We start from the raw sequence: 21571 nt of genomic DNA on the forward strand, positions 1-21571 counted from the left end.
GAGGAGAGAAAGTGTCGCGTTCTCGTCTCAGGTCGCACGCGATGACGGCGATGAAGTTCCGGCTCTCTTTATAGACATTAAACCAGCTTAAATAACGCGATTCTGCTCCACAGAGTGAAATTCTCACAGGTGTGAGAGGGGTCACAGTAATCTGAACCGGAACTGCAGCTGCACACAGGTGAGAATAAAACAACATCACCTGATATGTGATTGCCTGGGACACAGAGACACACAGGCTGTGTCCCAATTAAGAGTCTGCACGCTTGAAGTACGCATTTTAAGTGCGGTTACGTCACCGCCACGCGACGACGGATGTCCCAATTCTAAGTGTGATTCAAATGCATACTCCAAATGCGCCGTCGATTTCCCCAAATATCAAGCGTGGTCCGGTGCACGCTTCGTGGTCCCATATATCCCGCAATTCATAGCGCGGCGGTGGATGTGGATAATTTTGCCGCAAAATACGGCAAAAGCGAGCGGCCGAAGAGGTTTTTTTTCCCAAACTTTATTGAAATGATAAAGCGAACAGTCAGTCATTCCAGTTCAGTTTGTACAGTAGACATACAAGGCAAATAAGAGTAACAATATACAGTACAATGAAATAAGAAGGATAAATAAATAAAGGATAAAAAAGAAAAAGGGGGGAATGTGACAGACTTCATAACAACTTTGTACTTGAAAGTTGTGACAGCTCATTCGTTAAACATTTCTGAATGAATTTCAATCAATGATAAACCTTTTTTATTGGATGTGTGTGTGTATATATGTATATGTATGTGTGTGTGTATATATGTATATGTATGTGTGTGTGTATATATGTATATGTATGTGTGTGTGTATATATGTATATGTATGTGTGTGTGTGTGTGTGTGTGTGTGTGTATATATGTATATGTATGTGTGTGTGTGTGTGTGTGTGTGTGTGTGTGTGTATATGTATGTGTGTGTGTATATGTATATGTGTGTATATATGTGTGTGTGTGTATATGTATATATGTGTGTACATACGTACGTACATACATACATACATACACATGTCACACAGTGGAAATTTGTATTTATCTTGTATATTGTTTTTATTCAGATTTTTAGTGTTTATTTATGAGTGTTGTTTTATTTGCATGGTTTTATTCTGTTTCTATTGCATGGTTTTTAGTGTTTTATGTGACATGGTTTTTATCCACTGTGGACTGGCTGCACATGGGACAAATTAGCTGATAGGGACCACCTGCTGAGGCAGGGGTGTGTCCAGAGGTGGCCTATCAGCTGTGTAAAGACCTTTTAAAAACAGGCTAGCTGAGCACTGAAGAGAGAGGCCCCAGACTGGAAGGTTAATGCAAGATGGCCAGTGTGATGCGGCGACCAAGTCCTGACCTCATGGAACGGCAACAGTAAGAGACAACGCGTGTGATTGGCAGCAGGGCAGAGGTTTACCTCTGCCTGCATTTGTGAGTAGGGTCTCTACTGTTGTTTACTGGGTGCAGCTGGATTGGGAGAGGGTCACCATGGCCATGAGCCAGGGCCGCTTCTGGGACCATTGTTCTGGCCCCTATTTGTTATGTTACAGGACACCGACACAAGGGGAGCTGTGGCGGTGGTCGCATCATGGATTCGGGTGCAGAACGCAAGCCGGACTGGGAAGTGATGGGCCAGCGGAAGGACAAGAAGATGGGTGGCTCTTTCTTGCCTGCCGAAGACGGGGCTGGCGTGGACTCTGCTCTAAAGGAGGAATTCCTGGCCTGCTGATGGACCCATAATGAACATGTGGCATAATTATAGCGGGGGGGGGTTTAGTGAATGTAGAAAATGGTAGTTTTATGGGTTTTAGAATTGTTTTTAGTAGAGAGCAAACATTTTATTACGTACATTTTAAGGGTGTTTTTATTTGTGCTCCCTGGCCCAGTAATAAACTGTTTCTGATCAGACCTGCTTACTCTCTGTGCCCGTGGTATCTGACTCGCTCGCTCCCCCTTGTATTTTAAAGAATCTTTCTTTTTAGCGTGACATTCTGGCGCCACCGCTTTAGTGTCCGCCGCGCGTCACACACACACACACACACACACACACACACACACTGGGTGAATGTGCAGTAGTAGCAGCAAGCAGGTGAATTCTGTACATTAATATGAACAGACATCTGACTATTTTACAGGATGAACAATATAAACATATTTAACCCTTGTGTGGTGTTCGTATTTTTGTTACTCAGCCAGTGTTCATGGGTCTGGTGGACCCGCTAGAGTTTTGGCTTTCCAAGTTAACACTATCAAACAATTTTCTGTTAAATTACTCAACAGATGTTTACTTCATCCCAATTACAAGACATATGAACAGCAAACATGGTTAATTTTTTCCCTTTACCTTTGTTACATCACATTTATGAATTAATGTGCTTCTCGTTTTTCTTTTATATAAAATGTTATAAATAAATCAGTTATAATCAAGTGGAGTGAGTGGAAAGACACAACACATTTACACGTGAAAAAATAATTGTTTAATTTTTCTTTTGAAAAAAACTGAACACGGGTCTCACAGACCCGAACACCATACAAGGGTTAAAATGAAAGGAATTGAAATGTACATTGTGCCTTGGTTTAGTGTCTGGAAGAGAGTCCTGTCTCAGTCAATTATAGATGATGTTTTTGATTTGATTTGATTTTTATTGATTAGCATTAAAATATCTCAGTGAAAACAGAACAAAGATCTACCACAAAGCAAGAAAGCATGAGACAAGGCTAATCAAAAGATATTGGCTGAAGCATTTGCTTATTACGCCAACCCTTTAATAAAAGATATTTTTGCATGCAGCTCCTGTACACAGGGCTCGAAGCAAATAATAAAACAAAGCAAAACAAACAAACAAGAAAAAAAAACTTTCCACCTTAGATAAGTAACTACATCAAAGCAAAAGAATCAAGAGGTTTTTTTGTTTTGTTTTTTGCTCTTTTCATTCTTGATTTATATATTTTTCTAATACTCTATTTTTAAACATATTTTTAAACAAGGAAAATGAACCACACCTTTTTAAATCACTGTCATAACTATTCCACAGGTTAAATCCTCTAACAGAAACACATCTCTGCTTTATATTTGTCCTCATCTTGTGTTACAGGAAAAATGATTCTATGTTTCTTTACCTTCTTTTAAATGTACAAAGATGCCTTTTGTCTGCCCTTTGCCTATGGTTAGATTAGTTTAGAATTATCTTTTTAGACTTTCCCAGCAAAGACATCTTGTTTCTGGGACATATTGTTTTAGATTGTTTTATCTTCCCTAGCTCTCTGCTGACGAGACTAGCACCATATATGGAGTTGTTTTATTTTATCTGTTTATTATTTGTTATCCTGTTCTCACTGTCTCTGTGCTCTGTGCCTATAAAAATTACCAAGCCACTGTGCATGGGGTGAGTTGTTCTTAGCAGCTCACCCGTGTACACGTTAAATAAAGAAAGTAACTTTGTCTCATTGTGTCTTTATTTCTCCTGGGTCTTTTACAGAGTTTTCCCCCAACATTTCTTGGTCCTTCGGAGCCGGAGCGCCTCCATCGTGTCCCATCTCCGTGACCAGTCCACGTTGTTCGTCTGTCGACAGCTCACACACCAGGTGTGTGATAAAAGTCCAAGAGCGTTTAAATTCGGGTCTTGGCCAACGTCTTAGAAAGCGACCCACGGTGGTGGGACCCGATCGAGGTGGACCAGACCCGGCGACACTGACCAGGTAGATACAGACACACTGACACAATCTTGCGTAAAAGCGCATTTTGAATTCAGGGAATTTAAAATAGCGGAAGTAGCTCGTCGACTGGTAGCTCTGGGAGCTCGTCGACTGGTAGCGTAGCTCGTCGACTGGTAGCTCTGGGAGCTCGTCGACTGGTAGCTTTGGAGCTCTGGGTAGCTCCCCCAGCTGGGTCTAGACTGGGTCTAGGGAGTAAGTAGCTCTGGGAGCTCCCCTTATCTTAAGGGTTCCGGTCGCGCGCGCGTCGAAGCTGTGAATGTGAATGTGTGTGTGTGTGTATTGTTTTAATTAATGGAGCAAGCTGAATTTTCACGGTCCAATAAGAGACTGAGCTGCTCCTACTGTGTTTTTCTTTTACTGCTATTCACTGACGTGCTGGTGAGTTGAGAGAACGGTCGAGTTCCGTCTCGTAAAGTTCACACCGCTTTTGGAAATAGTCCGAAAGTAGAAGGGCGTGTGAGCAACCACTCTCGTCTCTAATACCAGCGAAGGTGATAGCAGCTGTATCGTGTATATATTACTTAATAAACAAAAATAAGTAAATACATAAATAAGATGGGTAATCAAGCAAGTGAAATTAAAACTCATTCCTGCTGACGAGCAGTGGTGAGAAAAGAAAAGTCCAGACGCCGGACAAAAACAGTGTCTGTAAACTGAGAGATTTAAGAAAACAAAATATAAACAGTCAGAAGAACAGAACTCAACTGCCAGTTTAGTAAAACCAGAAGACGAGACACTGTGCAGTGTCCACAATCCTTTTAGTAAACCATCACTCATTCCTGCAGCCGCATGTGCAGCAACACCCATATCAGGAAGAACATAATAATCCCTTAAGTGAAAATAGAGATCAAAGTAGTTTGAGGCAGTTTAAAAGGGTTGAAAACAGACCCCACTGAGTAGATATAAATATAAAAAGTACGAAATAAAGATAAACAAAGGGAAAATTACAGTAGAAATTATCTTTAGAGTATTTGAAATTAATAATAGCAAGGATAACAACCTGTAAAGTGATATTATCAATGAAACACAGTTGGCATGATGACCATGCCCACAATGTATAAAATGAATATAAAGCAAATAATTCACACGAAAATATTTTAATAACATAAATAATGTATATTAAGGCTGTGTCACTGTTCAGCCAAGGACAGTGTGTGAAAAGGTAACTGTCTCCACCCTGGGAAAAGGATGATTCTGCAGGTCATCTGAAGCCCTTGATGGATACAAAATAAAATATAAATAATATATTATAATAGAACTGCCTGGTCCGCCATGCAACAGAGAGAACAAATGTGACCGCAGATTGGATGAATTCAAAATTATCTGTTTGCTGAATAAGATGATCCTAACTATCAAATTGGCTCAGGAGTAGTATAGTGGTACACACTGATAAAATATTATAATATGCTATTGCTGTTATATAAGACAAAGAGGATAATATTAACAATGACATAATATTAATATGAAGAGGCACCTTAATCGGTTATGATGTGAGGTGGATAATTGTTAAGCAGTAGTCTGCATCAAGCTTAAGGTTTGCTGAAACTCAGTGTAATGACATGTGAGATGAAGACAATACGGAGAATAACTAAACTAATGAAGTGCATAGAGGCACTTGACCAGCTTGAAACCTATCATCCTAGAATGACACATTGCTGAGATATAGAGCACACCTATAATAACAACCAATAAGCAAAACCCTGTAGACAACAGCTAAAACTACAGGATTGAGAAGCTGAATTAAATATGTAGACACTGCTAAGCTGATGAGCATGTTCCACATTTTCTTTTCTTTTTCTTTTTTGTTTCTTTTAGAGCAGAAGCTGCTGTAACACACCCAAAGAAAGACTCTAGGTCTGACCAACCGTCTCAGTCATGGGCAAAAAGATGACAGTCAATAAAATTCTAAAAGATAATTTATTGACGAAAAATATATCAAGAGATAAAAGATAAAATAGTCCAGTGTCCCACTTATGAATTGTATAAAAACACACAATCCCAAGGCCAGAGCCAGCTATGCCACACGGCCAAGTTGCACCCCACATGTTGCCTTTAACAGGGTTAGAAGTTGTCCTTGGAGACCCACCACCCTGCAAGCATATAGTCAGTGGTCACTCAAGCCTCTGCAACCCTGCTGCCTTTAGGCTGTGGCATATAATAGGCCCTGGACTGCACAGAGAGACAAAACGACACACTTAATATAAAATTCATAGCGCAAAACCAATCCATCCCAATCATATCTGATTTCATCACATTACATACCTGCACAGAGAGACAAAACAAAACAGCAGTGGTTGTAGTGTGGGCTATAAGTAGACCAGTGTATCAGTGCAATCAAGTACACCTGCCTCTAATTAGTCCAACCTCATTCCAGCCATTGGCTCACCAAAAATGTGACACACACAAAACCACTCCCAACCCAGTGCAACTTCACACAATAATATGGAGCTGAATTAACACAGGCACATTAGTCTACCATGTTACAAGCTGCATGCTATTACAAGCCAACATATGCAGACTTCTGCCTTGTTCGGGTGGCAGCATTTTTCTTTTTTCTTTTGTGTCCTGACACGTTTATGTTTTTTGTTTTTGTTTGATTATTTTGTTGGTTTTGGAAACGAATTTAAACGAACTTGTGACAATACTTGAGAATCACAGTGACACATAGTGATTAGGCATATGATTGAAAAATGCCTAGGTTTAGAGCTGTGAGCTATGAGCTGTGAGCAATGCAAAGTTAAATATGTATATATATATATATATGTATATATATATGTGTGCATATATATATGTGTGCATATATATATGTGTGCATATATATATGTGTGCATATATATATGTGTGCATATATATATGTGTGCATATATATATGTGTGCATATATATATGTGTGCATATATATATGTGTGCATATATATATGTGTGTATATATATATGTGTGCATATATATATGTGTGCATATATATATGTGTGTATATATATATGTATGTATATATATGTATGTATATATATGTGTATATATATGTACATATATATATGTATATATATATATGTGTATATATATATATATGTATATGTATATATATATATATATATATATATATATATATATATATATATATATATATATGTATAAATGGGAAACAACCCTAACTTGAAAGTTTGAAATGTGTGAGATCCATGAATTGTTTGAAGAACTAGAAATTACCTAAAAATGCCTTAAGTGAAAATGTAGAGTTGCATCTATTCTCCCAAACAAAACAAAAAAAAAAAAACAAAAAAGAAAAAAAAGGAGAAGAAGCATTCTGTAACTTAAAAATAAGGCTGATGTGTTGACAACAGACTAAAACACTAATCCGCAGGTGGCTATCAGGAACAGAGAGGCGAGCAAAGTCACAAACACCAAGGCCGCAGACAGCCACGCAGAAACAGCAGATAACATAGAGACAACGCCTGCTAGAACCGTGGAGAGGAAGGTCACTTCCCACGAGATTGTAGGAGTAGAGGACAAATTAGTTGTAAAGTCAGCTTCAGGCCACACAACTGTACAACAAGTAACTGCCCTTTTAGAACTAGTACACACAGTAAGTGGCCGCAGGTGCTTTATTAAATGCATATATGACCCGTCGTGTCCAGTAAATTTGCTAGGTAGAGACGCTCTGACAAAACTTAAGATAGCAGTCATGCCATTCTTTTCTGGTATTACACCTGAGTGCCAGAAACCGACCGAGTATCACAACATTCTGAGATTTAAACAAACTCCAGGCCCAGATCCACCTTATGATCAGCAAGTGTGGAAGCTAGGAGAACAGCATTTGACCTTACAGCACAGGCCGAAATTGTGTAGGTTACGCAGTAACCACAGATAGTAAAATAATAGAAGCAAAACCACTTTCTTCTTCATGTCCCGCACAGAGCGCTGAGCTGATAGCTGTGATACGCGAAGGCTAAATACACAAAGACAAACTAATAAACATACATACAGACAGCCAGTATGTTTTCTCTGCTGTGCATCATTTTGCAAAAAATTTGGCATAACAGAGGAATGATTACACCAACTGACAAACCAGCATGCCAACCTCTTACAACGCCTACTGACTCTTTCATTACTACAGGCAACAATACAACAACAGAGCAGCAAAATAGGCGGCACAACAGGCAAACATCACATTGATGGCAGTAAACACACATCAGATTCCACTGGATGTGTTGAAAAATGAACAAAAAGCAGCAAGCACAGCAGAGCAGGCAAAATGGCTAAAACACGGTGCAGTTCTGACAAACGATTTAATGATGTGTTATGGCAAGCCAGTGTTGCCAAAATCGCTCCACGAGATGGCGGCATTAGTGACTCATGGCTGTACGCATTTGTCAACGGGGGGACTGACCAGTATTGTCAACTCTCATTTCTACACTGTAAATTTTGAAACCTCAGCAAAACAATTTGTCAGAACGTGCATGACGTGTCAAAAATATAATGCTCAGGGAAACCTGAGACCACACAATCCATATGGATTTTATTGAACTAAGCGAATGTCAAGGGTCAAAATACGCCCTAGTGGTTATAGACGTGTTCTCAAAGTGGCCGGAAATCTATCCAGTGAAAAAGGCAGATGCAATTTCAGTAGCAAAGTGCCTGTGCAATCACTTCATACCCACATATGGCATCCCAGCTTTGATACGATCAGACAACGGCACTCATTTTGTAAATGATGTCATCACTAAGGTCTCTGAAGCACTCGGTTTCAGCATAAAACACCACTGTGCTTATCACCCTCAGAGCGCAGGCCTTGTAGAGAGAACTAACGGCACTATAAAACAAAGGCTCAGGAAATGCATGGCAGAAACAGGAAGGCCGTGGCCTGAATGTTTGGGTTTAGTGAAAATGTGGATGCGCTTAACACAAGGCTCCCATAAACTAACTCCATTTGAAATCATTCATGGCAGGCCGTTTCCACTGCCTATTACCAGTCAACCAATAGACAAAGCAATCAGAGAAAACACATTAGCAGAATGGATGTCTAAGCTGTTAGAAAACAAAGAGATCATTGTACATAATCAACAACCTGATGATGTTTCTCCAGTGTCTTGCAGACTAAAGCCCGGTGACTGGGTTCTGATCAAGGTGCTCCAAAGGAAAAACTGGAGCACACCCAGGTGGGTGTTAAAGAAATCTGTTCCCCTTAAGTCATATTGACTCTCTCTGACTTTGAACAGCTTCTGAGTACTGCGGCAAAGCAAGTTATTTTGTGCTTTATACATTATCTGTGCCATTTTATATTCAACTAAATCATAAAATTTCAGGGTATTCAGATTAATAAACAAAATGTTAGTTGGTTCTATATAGTTTGATTGGTTTATAATTCTTATAGCTCTTTTTTGTAACTTGAAAATATGAAGAGTGTTCGTTTTATATGCATTACCCCATATCTCCAGACAGTAAGTCATATATGGAAGCAACAGAGTACAATAAAGTGTGTATAATGATTTTTTGTTCAGGACATGCTTTGTTTTATAGAGAATAGCAATGGTTTTTGACATTTTTGTTTTCACATGGTTTATATGAGACTTCCAACTCAGCTTATCATCGATTATCACTCCAAGAAATTTATTTACGTACACTCTTTCAATTTCAATTCCATTAACCCTTATTTTAGATACATTTTTCATTTGTCTAGTGCCAAAAATAATCAATTTTGTTTTCTTTATATTTAATGATAACTTATTTACATCAAACCAGTTTTTTAATATATTTAACTCCTTTTCCGCTGTAGTCAGAAGCTGTTCTAGGTTTTTACCTGAGCAGTACAGAGTGGTATCATCAGCAAACAATACACATTTTAACAGTTTGGAAACACTACATATACCATTTATATATAATATGAATAATTTAGGGCCCAGCACAGAGCCCTGAGGAACACCACAAGTTACCTTCAACTGCTTAGATTTTACATTATTGAATTCGACATATTGATATCTTTCATCCAGGTAACTTTTCATCCACTTGTATGCTATCCCTCTTATGCCATATCTCTCTAGTTTATTCATTAATATAGAATGATCAATTGTATCAAACGCCTTTTTTAAGTCTATAAAAATACCAACAGTATATTCCTTATTATCTATAGCATTAGATATCCCTTCAACAAGTTCCATCACTGCCATCGAAGTGGACCTTTTCACTCTAAAGCCATATTGGTTATCACTTAGGAGATTATGCTTCTCAATATATTTATCAAGTCTATTAACAAATAACTTCTCTAAAATTTTTGAGAACTGTGGGAGCAGTGATATTGGCCTATAATTGGTAAACTGACATCTCTCTCCGTTTTTATGGATTGGAATAACTTTTGCTATTTTCATTTGTGAGGGAAACACACCAGTTTGAAAGGACAGATTACAAATGTATGCGAAAGGTTGCACTATATATTCTATAATACTTTTAACTAATATCATGTCAATACCAAAACAGTCAGTGGACTTTTTATTTTTAAATGTCTTCACAATGTTAATTATTTCTCTATGAGTTGCAGCACCAATAAACATGGAGGACACATTCTGAGTAATATGTTTATTTAGGTTGTTATTATTTCTTGACTCTGGAATTTCTTTTGCTAAATTAAAGCCAACATTTACAAAGAAATCATTAAATTCATTTGCAATGTCTTTAGTTTTATCAAGCACAATATCTTTATCTTTTTTAAAATAATCTGGATAATTCTTATTTTTTGAGCCCTTTTTGATTATACTGTTTAATATCCTCCATGTTTCTTGTGTGTTACTACTTTGCTCCAATAATTTGTGGTAATATTCTTTCTTACTTGTTCTTATAATATTTACTAATCTATTTTTATATAACTTGTACTTTATTTCAGCATCTTTTGTCCTCTGTTTTATGAATCTCTTATATAGATTATTTTTCTTTTTACATGCATCTTCTATCCCCTTTGTGATCCATGGCTTATTGGATCTGTGATGCATTCTAGTGATTTTCATTAAAGGACAATGTTTTTCATATAGTGAAATTACAGTTGATAAGAATGCATCATATGCACTATTTGAATCTTCATTTGCAAAATCCTCATTCCAATTGTGTTCCTTTAAGTCCACCTGGAGGGCAGCAATGGCTCTTGTTGTTCTATGTCGTATCATATCAAATATTTGATTCTTTTGTTTAGTTTTAATCCCAAAATAATTTTGAAAAATTGCAAAAACAGGAAGATGATCGCTTATATCAGTTATAAGAAGTCCACCTACTATTTCATGGTCAATTTTATTTGTGAATATATTATCTATCAATGTAGCTGTATCAGTTGTTATTCTACTTGGTTTTATAATTACAGGGGAAAGGGAGTTACTATACATTGTATTGATGAAATCTGTTGTTTTCTGATGTCCATTTGGGTTTAGCAAATCTATATTAAAATCACCACAAATTATTTGCACTTTTTTATCATTTAGGTTGCTAAACATAGCAGCAAGTTTTTCATTGAATATCTCAAGGCATGAACCTGGTGTCCTATAGATGCAACTTATAATTATATTGTTAGCTTTTTCAACATGGATTTCAATAGTGACACATTCCAATATGTTATCTATGGTGCTTGACATGCATTCAATCAGACTACATTTCAAAACTTTATCTACATATAAAGCAACACCACCTCCTTTTTTATTCACCCTGTTCATTGTAAATAATTCATATCCTTCCAGTCCCATTTCACTAACTTTCTCATTATCGAGCCATGTTTCTGATATTGCAATTATATTAAACTTTTTTAACTTACTTAAACATTCTGTAATTTTAGAAAATTTTTATACAGGCTTCTACTATTGAAATGTATGACCGACAATGCATTTGCCATTTTAATATTCACATTGAATTGGTCATCTGTATAGAATAGAATAGAATAGAATAGAATAGAATTCAACTTTATTGTCATTGCACATGCACAGGTACAGGGCAACGAAATGCAGTTTGCATCCATCCAGAAGTGCTTTAGTGATATAGATATATTACAATATATATTAGCAATAATATAGATATGTGAGTATATTACAGAAATGGGTCTATTATGGTATGTTATAATGTACACGGTATGAAGTATGTTGTGAATATTCTATAACTATAAGTATGTACAGGCTGTAGTGAGTACAAGCTATGTACAGGATATGAACAGGATATAAATATGAAAAACTATACAGAATATGAAATAAATAACTTTACAGAATCTGGGATATACAGCTATACAGAAATGGGAACTATGCAAGTTGTAAACAGTTGTAGGATTAAAGATTATCGAATGTACAGAATGATTATTTACACAGAGCTATACAGTAGTGCAGTTAAGATAAGTGAGGGTGTAGATAGTTTCTACAGAGGCTATATAAAGTGCTAGTGGTTGTGAGTGGTGGTTCACTCCATGTTATTATTGTGTTTGAGGGTACAGTTGTCCATTGTGGGTGTGTGTATGTTCAGTCCATGAGTTTAACGTGGGTCAGATGTCAGGAGGCAGAGTTCAGGAGTCTGACAGCTGTGGGGAAGAAGCTGTTCCGGTACCTGGTGGTCTTAGTCCGGAGGCTCCTGTAGCGCCTCCCAGAGGGCAGGAGGGTGAAGAGTCCATGTGATGGGTGACTGGGGTCTTTGATGATTTTCCCAGCCCTTTTCAGACACCGCTTCCTGTAGATGTCTTTTATGGCAGGAAGTGGTGCTCCGGCGATGCGCTGGGCAGTTTTCACGACCCTCTGCAACGCCTTCCGGTCCGAGGCAGAGCAGTTCCCGTACCAGACTGTTATACAGTTGGTCAGGATGCTCTCGATGGTGCAGCGATAGAAGTTCACCAGGATGTCTGAGGACAGGTGGTTCTTCCTCAGAGTCCTCAAGAAGAAGAGGCGCTGGTGAGCCTTCTTGACCAGCTTCTTGACCAGCACTTAGTGATGATGGGGGTGAGTGCTACTGGGCGGTAATCATTGAGGCAAGATGGGTTGGAGTTTTTGGGTATCGGGACGATGGAGGTGGATTTGAAGCAGGCCGGTACCACAGCGTGGGCCAAGGACAGATTGAATATGTCTGTGAGCACTCCTGCAAGCTCCCCAGAACACGCTCTGAGAACACGCCCAGGGATGCCATCAGGGCCTGCAGCCTTGTGGACATTGATCCTGCTCAGCACCGCTCCTACATCGGTGGGGGAGAGAGTCATAGGTTGGTGGTCTGGCGTCATGTCTGCTTTGGTTGTGGTTGTGGGGTTCCCTCGCTCAAAACGAGCATAAAAGTTGTTGAGCTCGTTGAGGAAGGAGACATCAGAGGATGCGGGGGAGAGTTTGGTGGTCCTGTAGTCTGTGATGGTCTGGAGTCCTTGCCACATGCGTCGGGGGTTGGAGTTGGAGAAGTGTTCTTCTACCTTCTTTTTGTAATGGTGTTTGGCTTTTTTGATGCCCTTCTTTAGATTAGCCCTGGCTGTACTGTAGGCGTGTGCATCTCCTGACCTAAAGGCAGTGTTGCGGGCCTTCAGGAGGAGACGAACATCCCGGTTCATCCAAGGCTTCTGGTTGGGGTACATGGTGATCCGTTTCTGGGTGGTGACACTGTCTGTGGTTTTGGAGATGTAATCCAGTACAGATGAGGCGTACTGGTCCAGGTCTGTGTGGGTGAACATATTCCAGTCTGTGTTTTTAAATCTGTCCTGGAGCACTGCGTCTGTCCCCTCTGGCCACACTTTAATTGTCCTCACAGCAGGTTTCACACGTTGGATGAGTGGTGAATACCGAGGTGTGAGGAACAGGGAGAGATGGTCCGATTGTCCAATGTGGGGGAGGGGTGTGGCTTTGTAGGCTCCAGCCAGGTTGGAATACACATGGTCTAAAGTCTTGTCTCCTCTGGTGTGGCAGGAGACATGTTGGTGGAATCTGGGGAGGACTGTCTTTAAGTTGGTGTGGTTGAAGTCGCCAGCAACAATAAAAGCAGCCTCGGGGTGTTTATTCTGGTGTTTGTTAATGGCTGCAGAAAGTTCTTTCATGGCCAACCTAGCATTAGCGTCGGGGGGTATATACACGGCAGTGAGTATGATCGAAGTGAATTCTCTGGGGAGATAATAAGGTCTGCATTTGACCATTAAAAACTCCGCATTAGGTGAGCAGTGACTCTCAGTAGTAGTGGAGTTCATGCACCAAGCATTGTTAATATAAATGCACAAACCTCCACCTCTGGTCTTGCCGGAGTCATCTGCTAGCCTGTCGGCTCGGTGTGTGTGGCGTCCTGCTAACTCGATAGCATTGTCCGGGCAGCTGTTGTTCAGCCATGTTTCGGTGAAAAACATGACATTTGAGTCCATAATCCGTCTGTTGTTAGTGATGGAGAGCCGTATCTCATCCATTTTGTTTGCCAGAGAACGGACATTGGCGAGAAAAATACTGGGTAAAGGCAGCCGGTGTGGTGTTAGCTTTAGCTTAGCCCACATTAAGGGGACGGCTGTGGAGCGTGTGAGCAGCTTCAAGTTCCTGGGAGTCCACATCTCCGAGGATCTCACCTGGACGACCACCTTCTTAACGCCCGTATAGTACTCACAAGTATTATTGGTGTTATTGTAGAAGTGGGTATCTGGGTCAATGTTACTTTCAGGGTCATGCATGTTGTGCTCTGCATAGTTAAACGTTTTGAAGTTCGTTTTCTCAGAGTGTGGCAAATTAACCACCTTGACAGTCCTTTTCATAATCAAATTCTTTCTCTTCAATATCTCTGAATGGAAACCTATAATCTATGTCCAAACTTGTCATTTATGTGTTTTTGTTTTTGTTGTTGTTGTTTCCATTGTTTTTGAGCCGTAAGGCCAGAAACACTTTCCATACCCATTGTTCATTATCCAATCGTCACTTTTCCAATAGATTCCATAGCAGATTCCTGATTATTTATATTGCTCTAAGTCTTTGAGTTCTCTTATCATCACAACTTTCGCTTCTTTGGGATTGCCATTTAGTCTTATCATTACGTTGCAGTTCATCGTCCATGTCGCTTGTATCTTATTTTGTTTTCTCAGGCTGCGTGCCTGTCTTGCAATTTCAGCAGTCTTTTTCGTTAAATGTTCATTTAAATACACACCAGTCCCTTTTAGCTTCTTACCCTGTTTCAGTAACTCAATCTTTGTTTTGCGACTCACAAACCGAAGAATGATTAATGGATTTGTTTTACTGTCTTTTCTGGGGAGCGTGTGGCATGCTGCAATATGATGTCTCTGCTTACATTCTTCGTTTGAAGGAATTTTATCACTTGCTGTTCAAGCGTTTGCAGCTCCTCTACCGGGGCATCTTCACCGTCTTTACCTCCACCAGCTGTTACTCTGGCGTAGGTTTGGTGTTGCGTCTCCAGTCCACTTATGACTAAATCATCCATTCTTGTGTATTGTTCAAGGTCCTCGATTCGCCATTCCAAGTCGTCTATTTTCTTGTCCTTGTCCTTTATGAGGTTTTTTAGTTGTTTTATTTCATCCATTAGGTCATGTAGCATACCTTGTTGTTTAGCCACTTTGCTCAGTTCATCAGACATGAAATTAAGCGATTTCCTAATCTCCTCCAACTCCTCTTCAACTGCTGGGTTTGCTTTTTTAGGCGGCATTTTGAAAATGATGAGATTGGTATTTCCTTGTGATGGCCCGTTGAAATCACTGTTGATTTACTTCTTGGTGCCTTGCTAGAGGATCCTGGGCCTAGTGGCTGCTGGAAGAGCCTGGGCCTAGTGTTACTCCTTGTCAATAATTAATTAATTACATGTGTCATAACTATTTATTTAATTAATTAATTCCAATTTTAATTAATTATTGACACATTTAATTAATTATTTAATGGTGTATTTAATTAATTCATTATGGCAGTCCTGGCGTTCCATAGTCCACTCGCCGTGGTGGCTTGTGTGTCAACTTGTGTGTGTCACGTATTTTTACCTGGCCAGGGATTGCAGGTGGAAATCATTGTATAAACGGCCTATTTTCCATTTGTTCATGAAGGAAATAAACAGAGATCAGTTTGCTGATCTGTCCATGTTTCTGATTGGTCACATGATGTAAACTCCGCCCCTTTCACAGCAAGTTAAGCTTGGGTTAATTTATTAAACTGCATGCACAAACACACGTACACACACGTGCACACACACACACACTCCTGGATCTGCTGCTGTGTGTCTTCAGCAGTGTCTCTGTGGCGGAGCACTCACACCAAACATCAAGCAGACGTTCTTGTGGCTATAAAGACTCCATCTGATGCAAAATAAAACCTGCTGATAATCCAGCTTTACTTTCCTGCCACTGGTGGAAATGGTACAAATCCTTAATCCACTTGCCCGAAGATTTAATCTGAATAAATGTTCACCAGAGGAAGTAGAGCAGGAAGCTGACGTCCAGGCAGTAAAGAGTGAGTACTGGGTCAGGGTTATCAGACAGTCTAAGTTAGGGTTAGGTTTCTCACCACACACCTCTGAATCTGTGATGATCAGTGTGCGTGTGTGTGAAGAGCAGAAAGCTGGTGATCAGTAATACATACAGTAATAGCTGATAAATAAAACACTGATCAATAAACCACTAAACCGATTATAGAATGCAGTCTGGCTGCTCAGTAGGGATGGGTATCGAAACCCGGTTCTTGTTGAGAACCGGTTCCCCCTGTTTCAGTTCCTTGGAATCGTTTGCCATTTTTGCAAACGATTCCCTTATCGATTCCAGTTGCCCCGAATGACGTCACCACGTTGCGGAGCGTCATTTACCTGGCAGGAAACACGGCAGCTTAAACGCTCAAAAGTTTGATTATACTTTACGAGAACGGATGACAACAGGGCAACTTGCAATATTTGCAAAGTAGATATTTCATTTAAGGGAGGAAACACTACGAATATGCAAAAGCATTTGCTCACAAAACACACGATGACCTTAAATGAATGTCGTGTTTTTAATTCCGCTCCGGACTCGTGAATCTCAACCCAGCAGCAGCGGTAACGTTTGCACGTCCTCTCCCGTTAATGCGGCAGGTAAATAATCAACTAACAGTGCATATTATGTTAGCGCGATCTGCCTTATTACAAACCTGCCATTACTGTGCATTTAGTGACCATGATGAGAGAGGCAGACAGAGTCTGGCTCAGATGCTGGCAGCTCTCGCTGCAGTCTAGCGGCAGCGTCTCCTTTCAGGCCAGGATAGACGAATGTCACCGAGCAGTGACTCAGTTTGTGGTCAAAGGTTTGCACCCATTTGCCACAGCAGATGATTTTCAGTAAGTGAATGTGTTTAATTGTAGGCAGGGACATTACTGGATATTCTTGTGTAATTGCTACAGAATAATTTATGTTACACTTTGTTATTGCTACAGAAGAATATTTATTTTATTATTTTACATTTACAATTTTTTTCCTGGGGACCCTGTGACACCCCATTGAAGAGCCACAGGCTGGATCTAAGATCTCACTGTTGGGTTTGTAAGGCCATGTTACTCCTAAATTTCTATCTTGTTCAAAGAGAAGATATAAAACAAAGTCCTAAGCTAGTTGACCTTAGTGTTCTCCTTTTTTAAAAAGAATCGATAAAGAATCGAATCGTTAAACAGAATCGAAAATGGAATCGGAATCGTGAAAATCTTATCAATACCCATCCCTACTGCTCAGTGCAACATATGAAGCAGCTGATTGGTTGAGTCCAGAGACAGAGAGTCTAGTGAGGGTGAAGAGAGGCGGGGCCACACAGAGCCCCCCCCCCCCCCTAACTGTCTGGTCCTCATGAATCATAAGAGCTCAGATTGGCCAACGAGAATCACATCTCAGACCGCCATTGGGTGAGTTCAGGTCTGTCAGAGGTTTGAGGACTGTTTGATGCTGTGGAAGGACACTCTGCTCGGTGAGGTGGGCAGTGACGTGGCACGTATGACACGGCTCCGGATGGAGTGACGGTCCTGCCAACGAATCCAACGCTTCCTGACCGCGGAGCGCACCTAGATATGTAAACGGGTAAACAGAGACATCAGAACGGTCATGTAAATACGATTCATACATGATGTGAAACCAAGAGGAATCCTGATTAACATGACAAACCTCGCTATTCAGGAAGCAGTAAAACACAGAGACGAAAAAGCCCTGCAGGGACACAGAGAGTCGACAAGTTAGCCAACAGCGACTGATGGGCGGAGGAGCTACAAGAGTCCAGCCTAGAAGTGACATCATCAAAGGATGTGTCCATCAACGTTCTGGCTAATAGCTAAGCTAAAGGTTTATGATTCTTTTTAGATCAGTCTGTGTAAACTGAGCTAAGAAAGCTCGGCCAATTTAGTCTTGGACTGAGACCAGCATAGTAAACTGGATTTAGTAAGCTGAACCTGGTCTGACAGCAACAGCTCATGTATTAGTGCTCAGTGACCACACCGAGGCTCTCTGATAATCGATTAAACTGTGTTAGGCTCCCTCTGGTGTGGGTGGCAGTCTGAACCTGGAAGGACTCAAGGATGGAGTTGAAGTAGATGAAGACGATCCGAGCGACCTCGTCCTCTCCTCCGGGGTTCACAAAGAAAAGCATGTAGGTGATTCCTAACAGAGGCAGCAGCACCAGCGTCGCCTTCACCGCCTTCCTGCAGCACCAGAGAAGCACATTAACCCACACAGGCATTCTTTACCTTCAGCAAACAGGCTCATGCAGCAAGAGGGGAAAATAAGCTGGTTTATGTGAGGAGCTGCATAAACATCAGTGAAGACAGACCGTAAAGACACGGCCAGTGTGAGTGTTTGATGACCTCCAAAGAGACATGCAAAGGTGAGGCGACAGCTAACTATCACCTGTACATCACACCTGCTCTCATCTGTCTGTAAGACCAAACCAATGACTTATTTCTGATCAATCAATCACAAACCCAGCTCAGCTGTCACGCTCTTCCTATTTACAGGTGTGTTTCTACCTGTATTGAATGGTTTCTGAGGTTGTTGATGCCCTGAGTTTGGTCATCAGGATCCGGACGATGTTGAACAGGAAGACGAAGTTAATCTGAGGAGAAGAAGACTTCCAGGTTTATACACAGCTGGACTATGAGCCAAGTTACCTGTGCAGGTGTTTCTCACACACATGTGACTTCACAGTGTGTGTACATCTCTGAGTCTGATCAGGTTAGCAGGTTTCAGAGACCACATCACATGACAGCTTGTCAGCTGACGTGTCTTCTCACGTTAAACCAGACCATCTCACTCCTCTTCCTCTCTCGATAAATCATCCTCTCAGCTGTCTGTAACAAATCTGATATTTATAGACTTTATGGGATTTTACTGGTTTCTACTGTCTGATGGAGGCTTCGGCACCACTTGCTGGTCAAAGGAATCTCCAAAACATCAGCATCAGTCTCTGACAGAATTTAAGATGGACTGGCTGTGTTTAAGGAGGACTGTAGTGTTTTTAAGGTGGACTGGCTGTGCTCCTACCAGCAGGACCAGGATCATGGGGCCTTGGTAAATGTAGTCTGTATAAACTCCCGCCCTCTTTCCAAACCAGCACCTGTCAATCAAAACACAGTCACATGACTCCTCACGTTCAATATTGCAACACATTATATTTAGCAGAAGTCTTATCTGGTCACATGACCTACTTCTCATTGTCGTAGTACAGCTTCCCAAAAGCCCACGCCACGATGATGGGGAATGGAATACCTGCAGACAGACAGAGAGGGCGACGGGTGAGCAGAGAGAGGGACAGAAGGACAGGTAGACAGACAGAAAGGGGGACAGATGGACTGACCCCACCCGATGCAGATGAACATCCACTTCCTGAGTTTATCGGTTGAGTAGGTGAGAACGACCGCAGTGTGGAGGTAACAGCCTTCACCAAACATCCAGAAGAAGTTGGTCACATGGAAGTAGTTATAACCTGCCGTCACCAGCCTGCACCACACCTGCAGAGGCCAGAGTCAGCGTCACGGTCAGCATCAGTGTGTTTGTCAGTATGTGTCTGTGCGTGTGAGTGCGTGAGCACCTGGTTTTTCTCGGTAACAGCGGGATTCATTGTTAGCTGGACGATGAACCAGGTGGCGTTCCTCAGGATGAAGGCGGAGATCAGGTTCCAGTGGATGATGTTCCTCAAACAGCGAATGCTCCTGAAACACACAGACTTGAACTGATTGCCTCCTCCTTAAACACCTCCGCACTATACAGTCAGGTGAGCTTTTCAGGACTGAACTTTCCGCAGCTTGTTCCTGCTGCGCTCAGTCGTTTAAACTGGATTTCATCATGTTCGCCTTTTTGGTCACCTTTGTGTTTGTGCATTTGTCCTGTTTGTGAGCAGCTAATCTCACAACATCAGACTTTTTCAGAGCAGCATCAGGAAACACCTTTCAGATCATTGCTGCCACCTTCTGGTGGTTTTAGTACATTACATTTTAACAGGCTTCAATTTGTTTTATTTAAACATTATGACGGAATATTTAACAGCAATCACCATCCCTGCATCACCCTCTCATGTTTTAATTGGAGAGCTTTCAGTTTGTTTTAAAGCTTGTTTTCATTCACATCATTTTGATAAATAAAGGACTATCAGCCAATAAGCACTTGCGAGTCCAAGTCAGCCTGCTTTCTCATTACTCTCAGGACTAATTTAGAGTCAAGTGTTAAATTAGCATTTCGTTCATCAGAAATCGTGACCGGCTTCAAAGAGGAGAGGAGCTGTGTGAAGGAGGTCATCATTGGGCTGAAGAAACGAGCATATCAGCGAGAATGCTGAGCAGTTTGTCAAGGACAACATTCAGTCAAGTGAGGAAGACTCTCCTGGAGGAAGATGCCGTGTTTCCCAGCTGTTCACCAAGTTAAGAATCACAGAGAAAATCCAGAAGCTTCAAAGCATCAATCAGGCTCAGGAACAGAAAAATCAGACTTGACAAAGTAGACCAGGCAGCAAGCTCTGGAACGGTGGACCCATGAAAACAAAACCAACCTGTGTGATGCAGAAGAGAAGACGAAGAAGGGTCTGAAGCACCAACGTGAAGTGTAGACATAGTGGAGGAAGGGCGATGGCCGAGAACAGCAAGCTTCGGCTCATTGTTCAGGTTCGCCACAGGGGGTTCAAACTGAAGTCTGAAAGACCATCAGGTAAACTGAGCTTGCCAATCAGAGGCTGAGAAGGAAAACGGCTGAAATGGTTCAGTTTAATAGGTCAGGCTGAAGATCAGGGTCTGAACATCAATCACATCCTGAGGGTGTCATTTCTAACGTTGAAAAACTCTCCCGTCTGCGAGGACCTGAATCATGTCAAAGCTACATGACGCTGGGAGCATACACGACGGTGCAGGTGTGCTGCACACCAAACACAGGTGGAGGAAACTAGTTATTTACAACTGTCTTATAATGTGCCTCTATCTTCCAGCCTGGCTTTTGCAGAGCTCTGTGGCAGGGCTGTGGTATCTGGCTCCGATGCAGTGGAGGGGCAGTGCCAGGGTGGCTGGCAGGGCAGCTGCTGCCACTCAGTAATCAGACTATTTCAGTGATGCTGGGGCTCGAGAGAGGAGCTGAGTGTGGAGTGGAGAAGCAGCTGAAAAGCCAACTTCCCAACCTAAGGAAAAAGAAAGGACGTGTTGTGCAAACAAAACATGACAAAACTGTCACCTGAGGCTGCGTGGGGTCCATTCATTTCACAAGCTCATTCTACTGAAACTGCTCGATAGACCCTGGACTATCAAAAGTGGCCAACTAGTACATGGAAGAAGTGGAAAAGAGGGCTTTGCTATCCTACTCTGGAACAAGTCATTGGTTCAGGTATATGGATGACACCTGGGTGAAAATCAAATCTCAGGACGTTTCACATTTCACGGATCACATTCACTCAGTGGACCGACACATCAAA

At 41.1% G+C, this 21571-nt stretch overlaps 1 protein-coding gene across 1 annotated transcript in view; it reads right to left on the reverse strand.

Annotated features, from left to right (window-relative positions):
- Positions 1-17065: 17065 nt before the first annotated feature.
- crhr1 (corticotropin releasing hormone receptor 1) overlaps positions 17066-21571 on the reverse strand; it is a 30359-nt gene continuing 25853 nt past the window's right edge. Inside the window, exons 7-14 of the mRNA XM_026163779.2 lie at positions 19712-19832; positions 19478-19631; positions 19329-19389; positions 19165-19237; positions 18651-18736; positions 18188-18326; positions 17797-17838; positions 17066-17696 (exon numbers count right to left, since the gene is read on the reverse strand). Of these exons, the coding sequence (XP_026019564.1) occupies positions 17556-17696; positions 17797-17838; positions 18188-18326; positions 18651-18736; positions 19165-19237; positions 19329-19389; positions 19478-19631; positions 19712-19832 (817 nt within the window). The 3' untranslated portion in view covers positions 17066-17555. The remainder of the gene's footprint in view (positions 17697-17796; positions 17839-18187; positions 18327-18650; positions 18737-19164; positions 19238-19328; positions 19390-19477; positions 19632-19711; positions 19833-21571) is intronic.

This window comes from Astatotilapia calliptera, chromosome 4, assembly GCF_964374335.1.
Source record: "Astatotilapia calliptera chromosome 4, fAstCal68.1, whole genome shotgun sequence".
NCBI lineage: Eukaryota > Metazoa > Chordata > Actinopteri > Cichliformes > Cichlidae > Astatotilapia > Astatotilapia calliptera.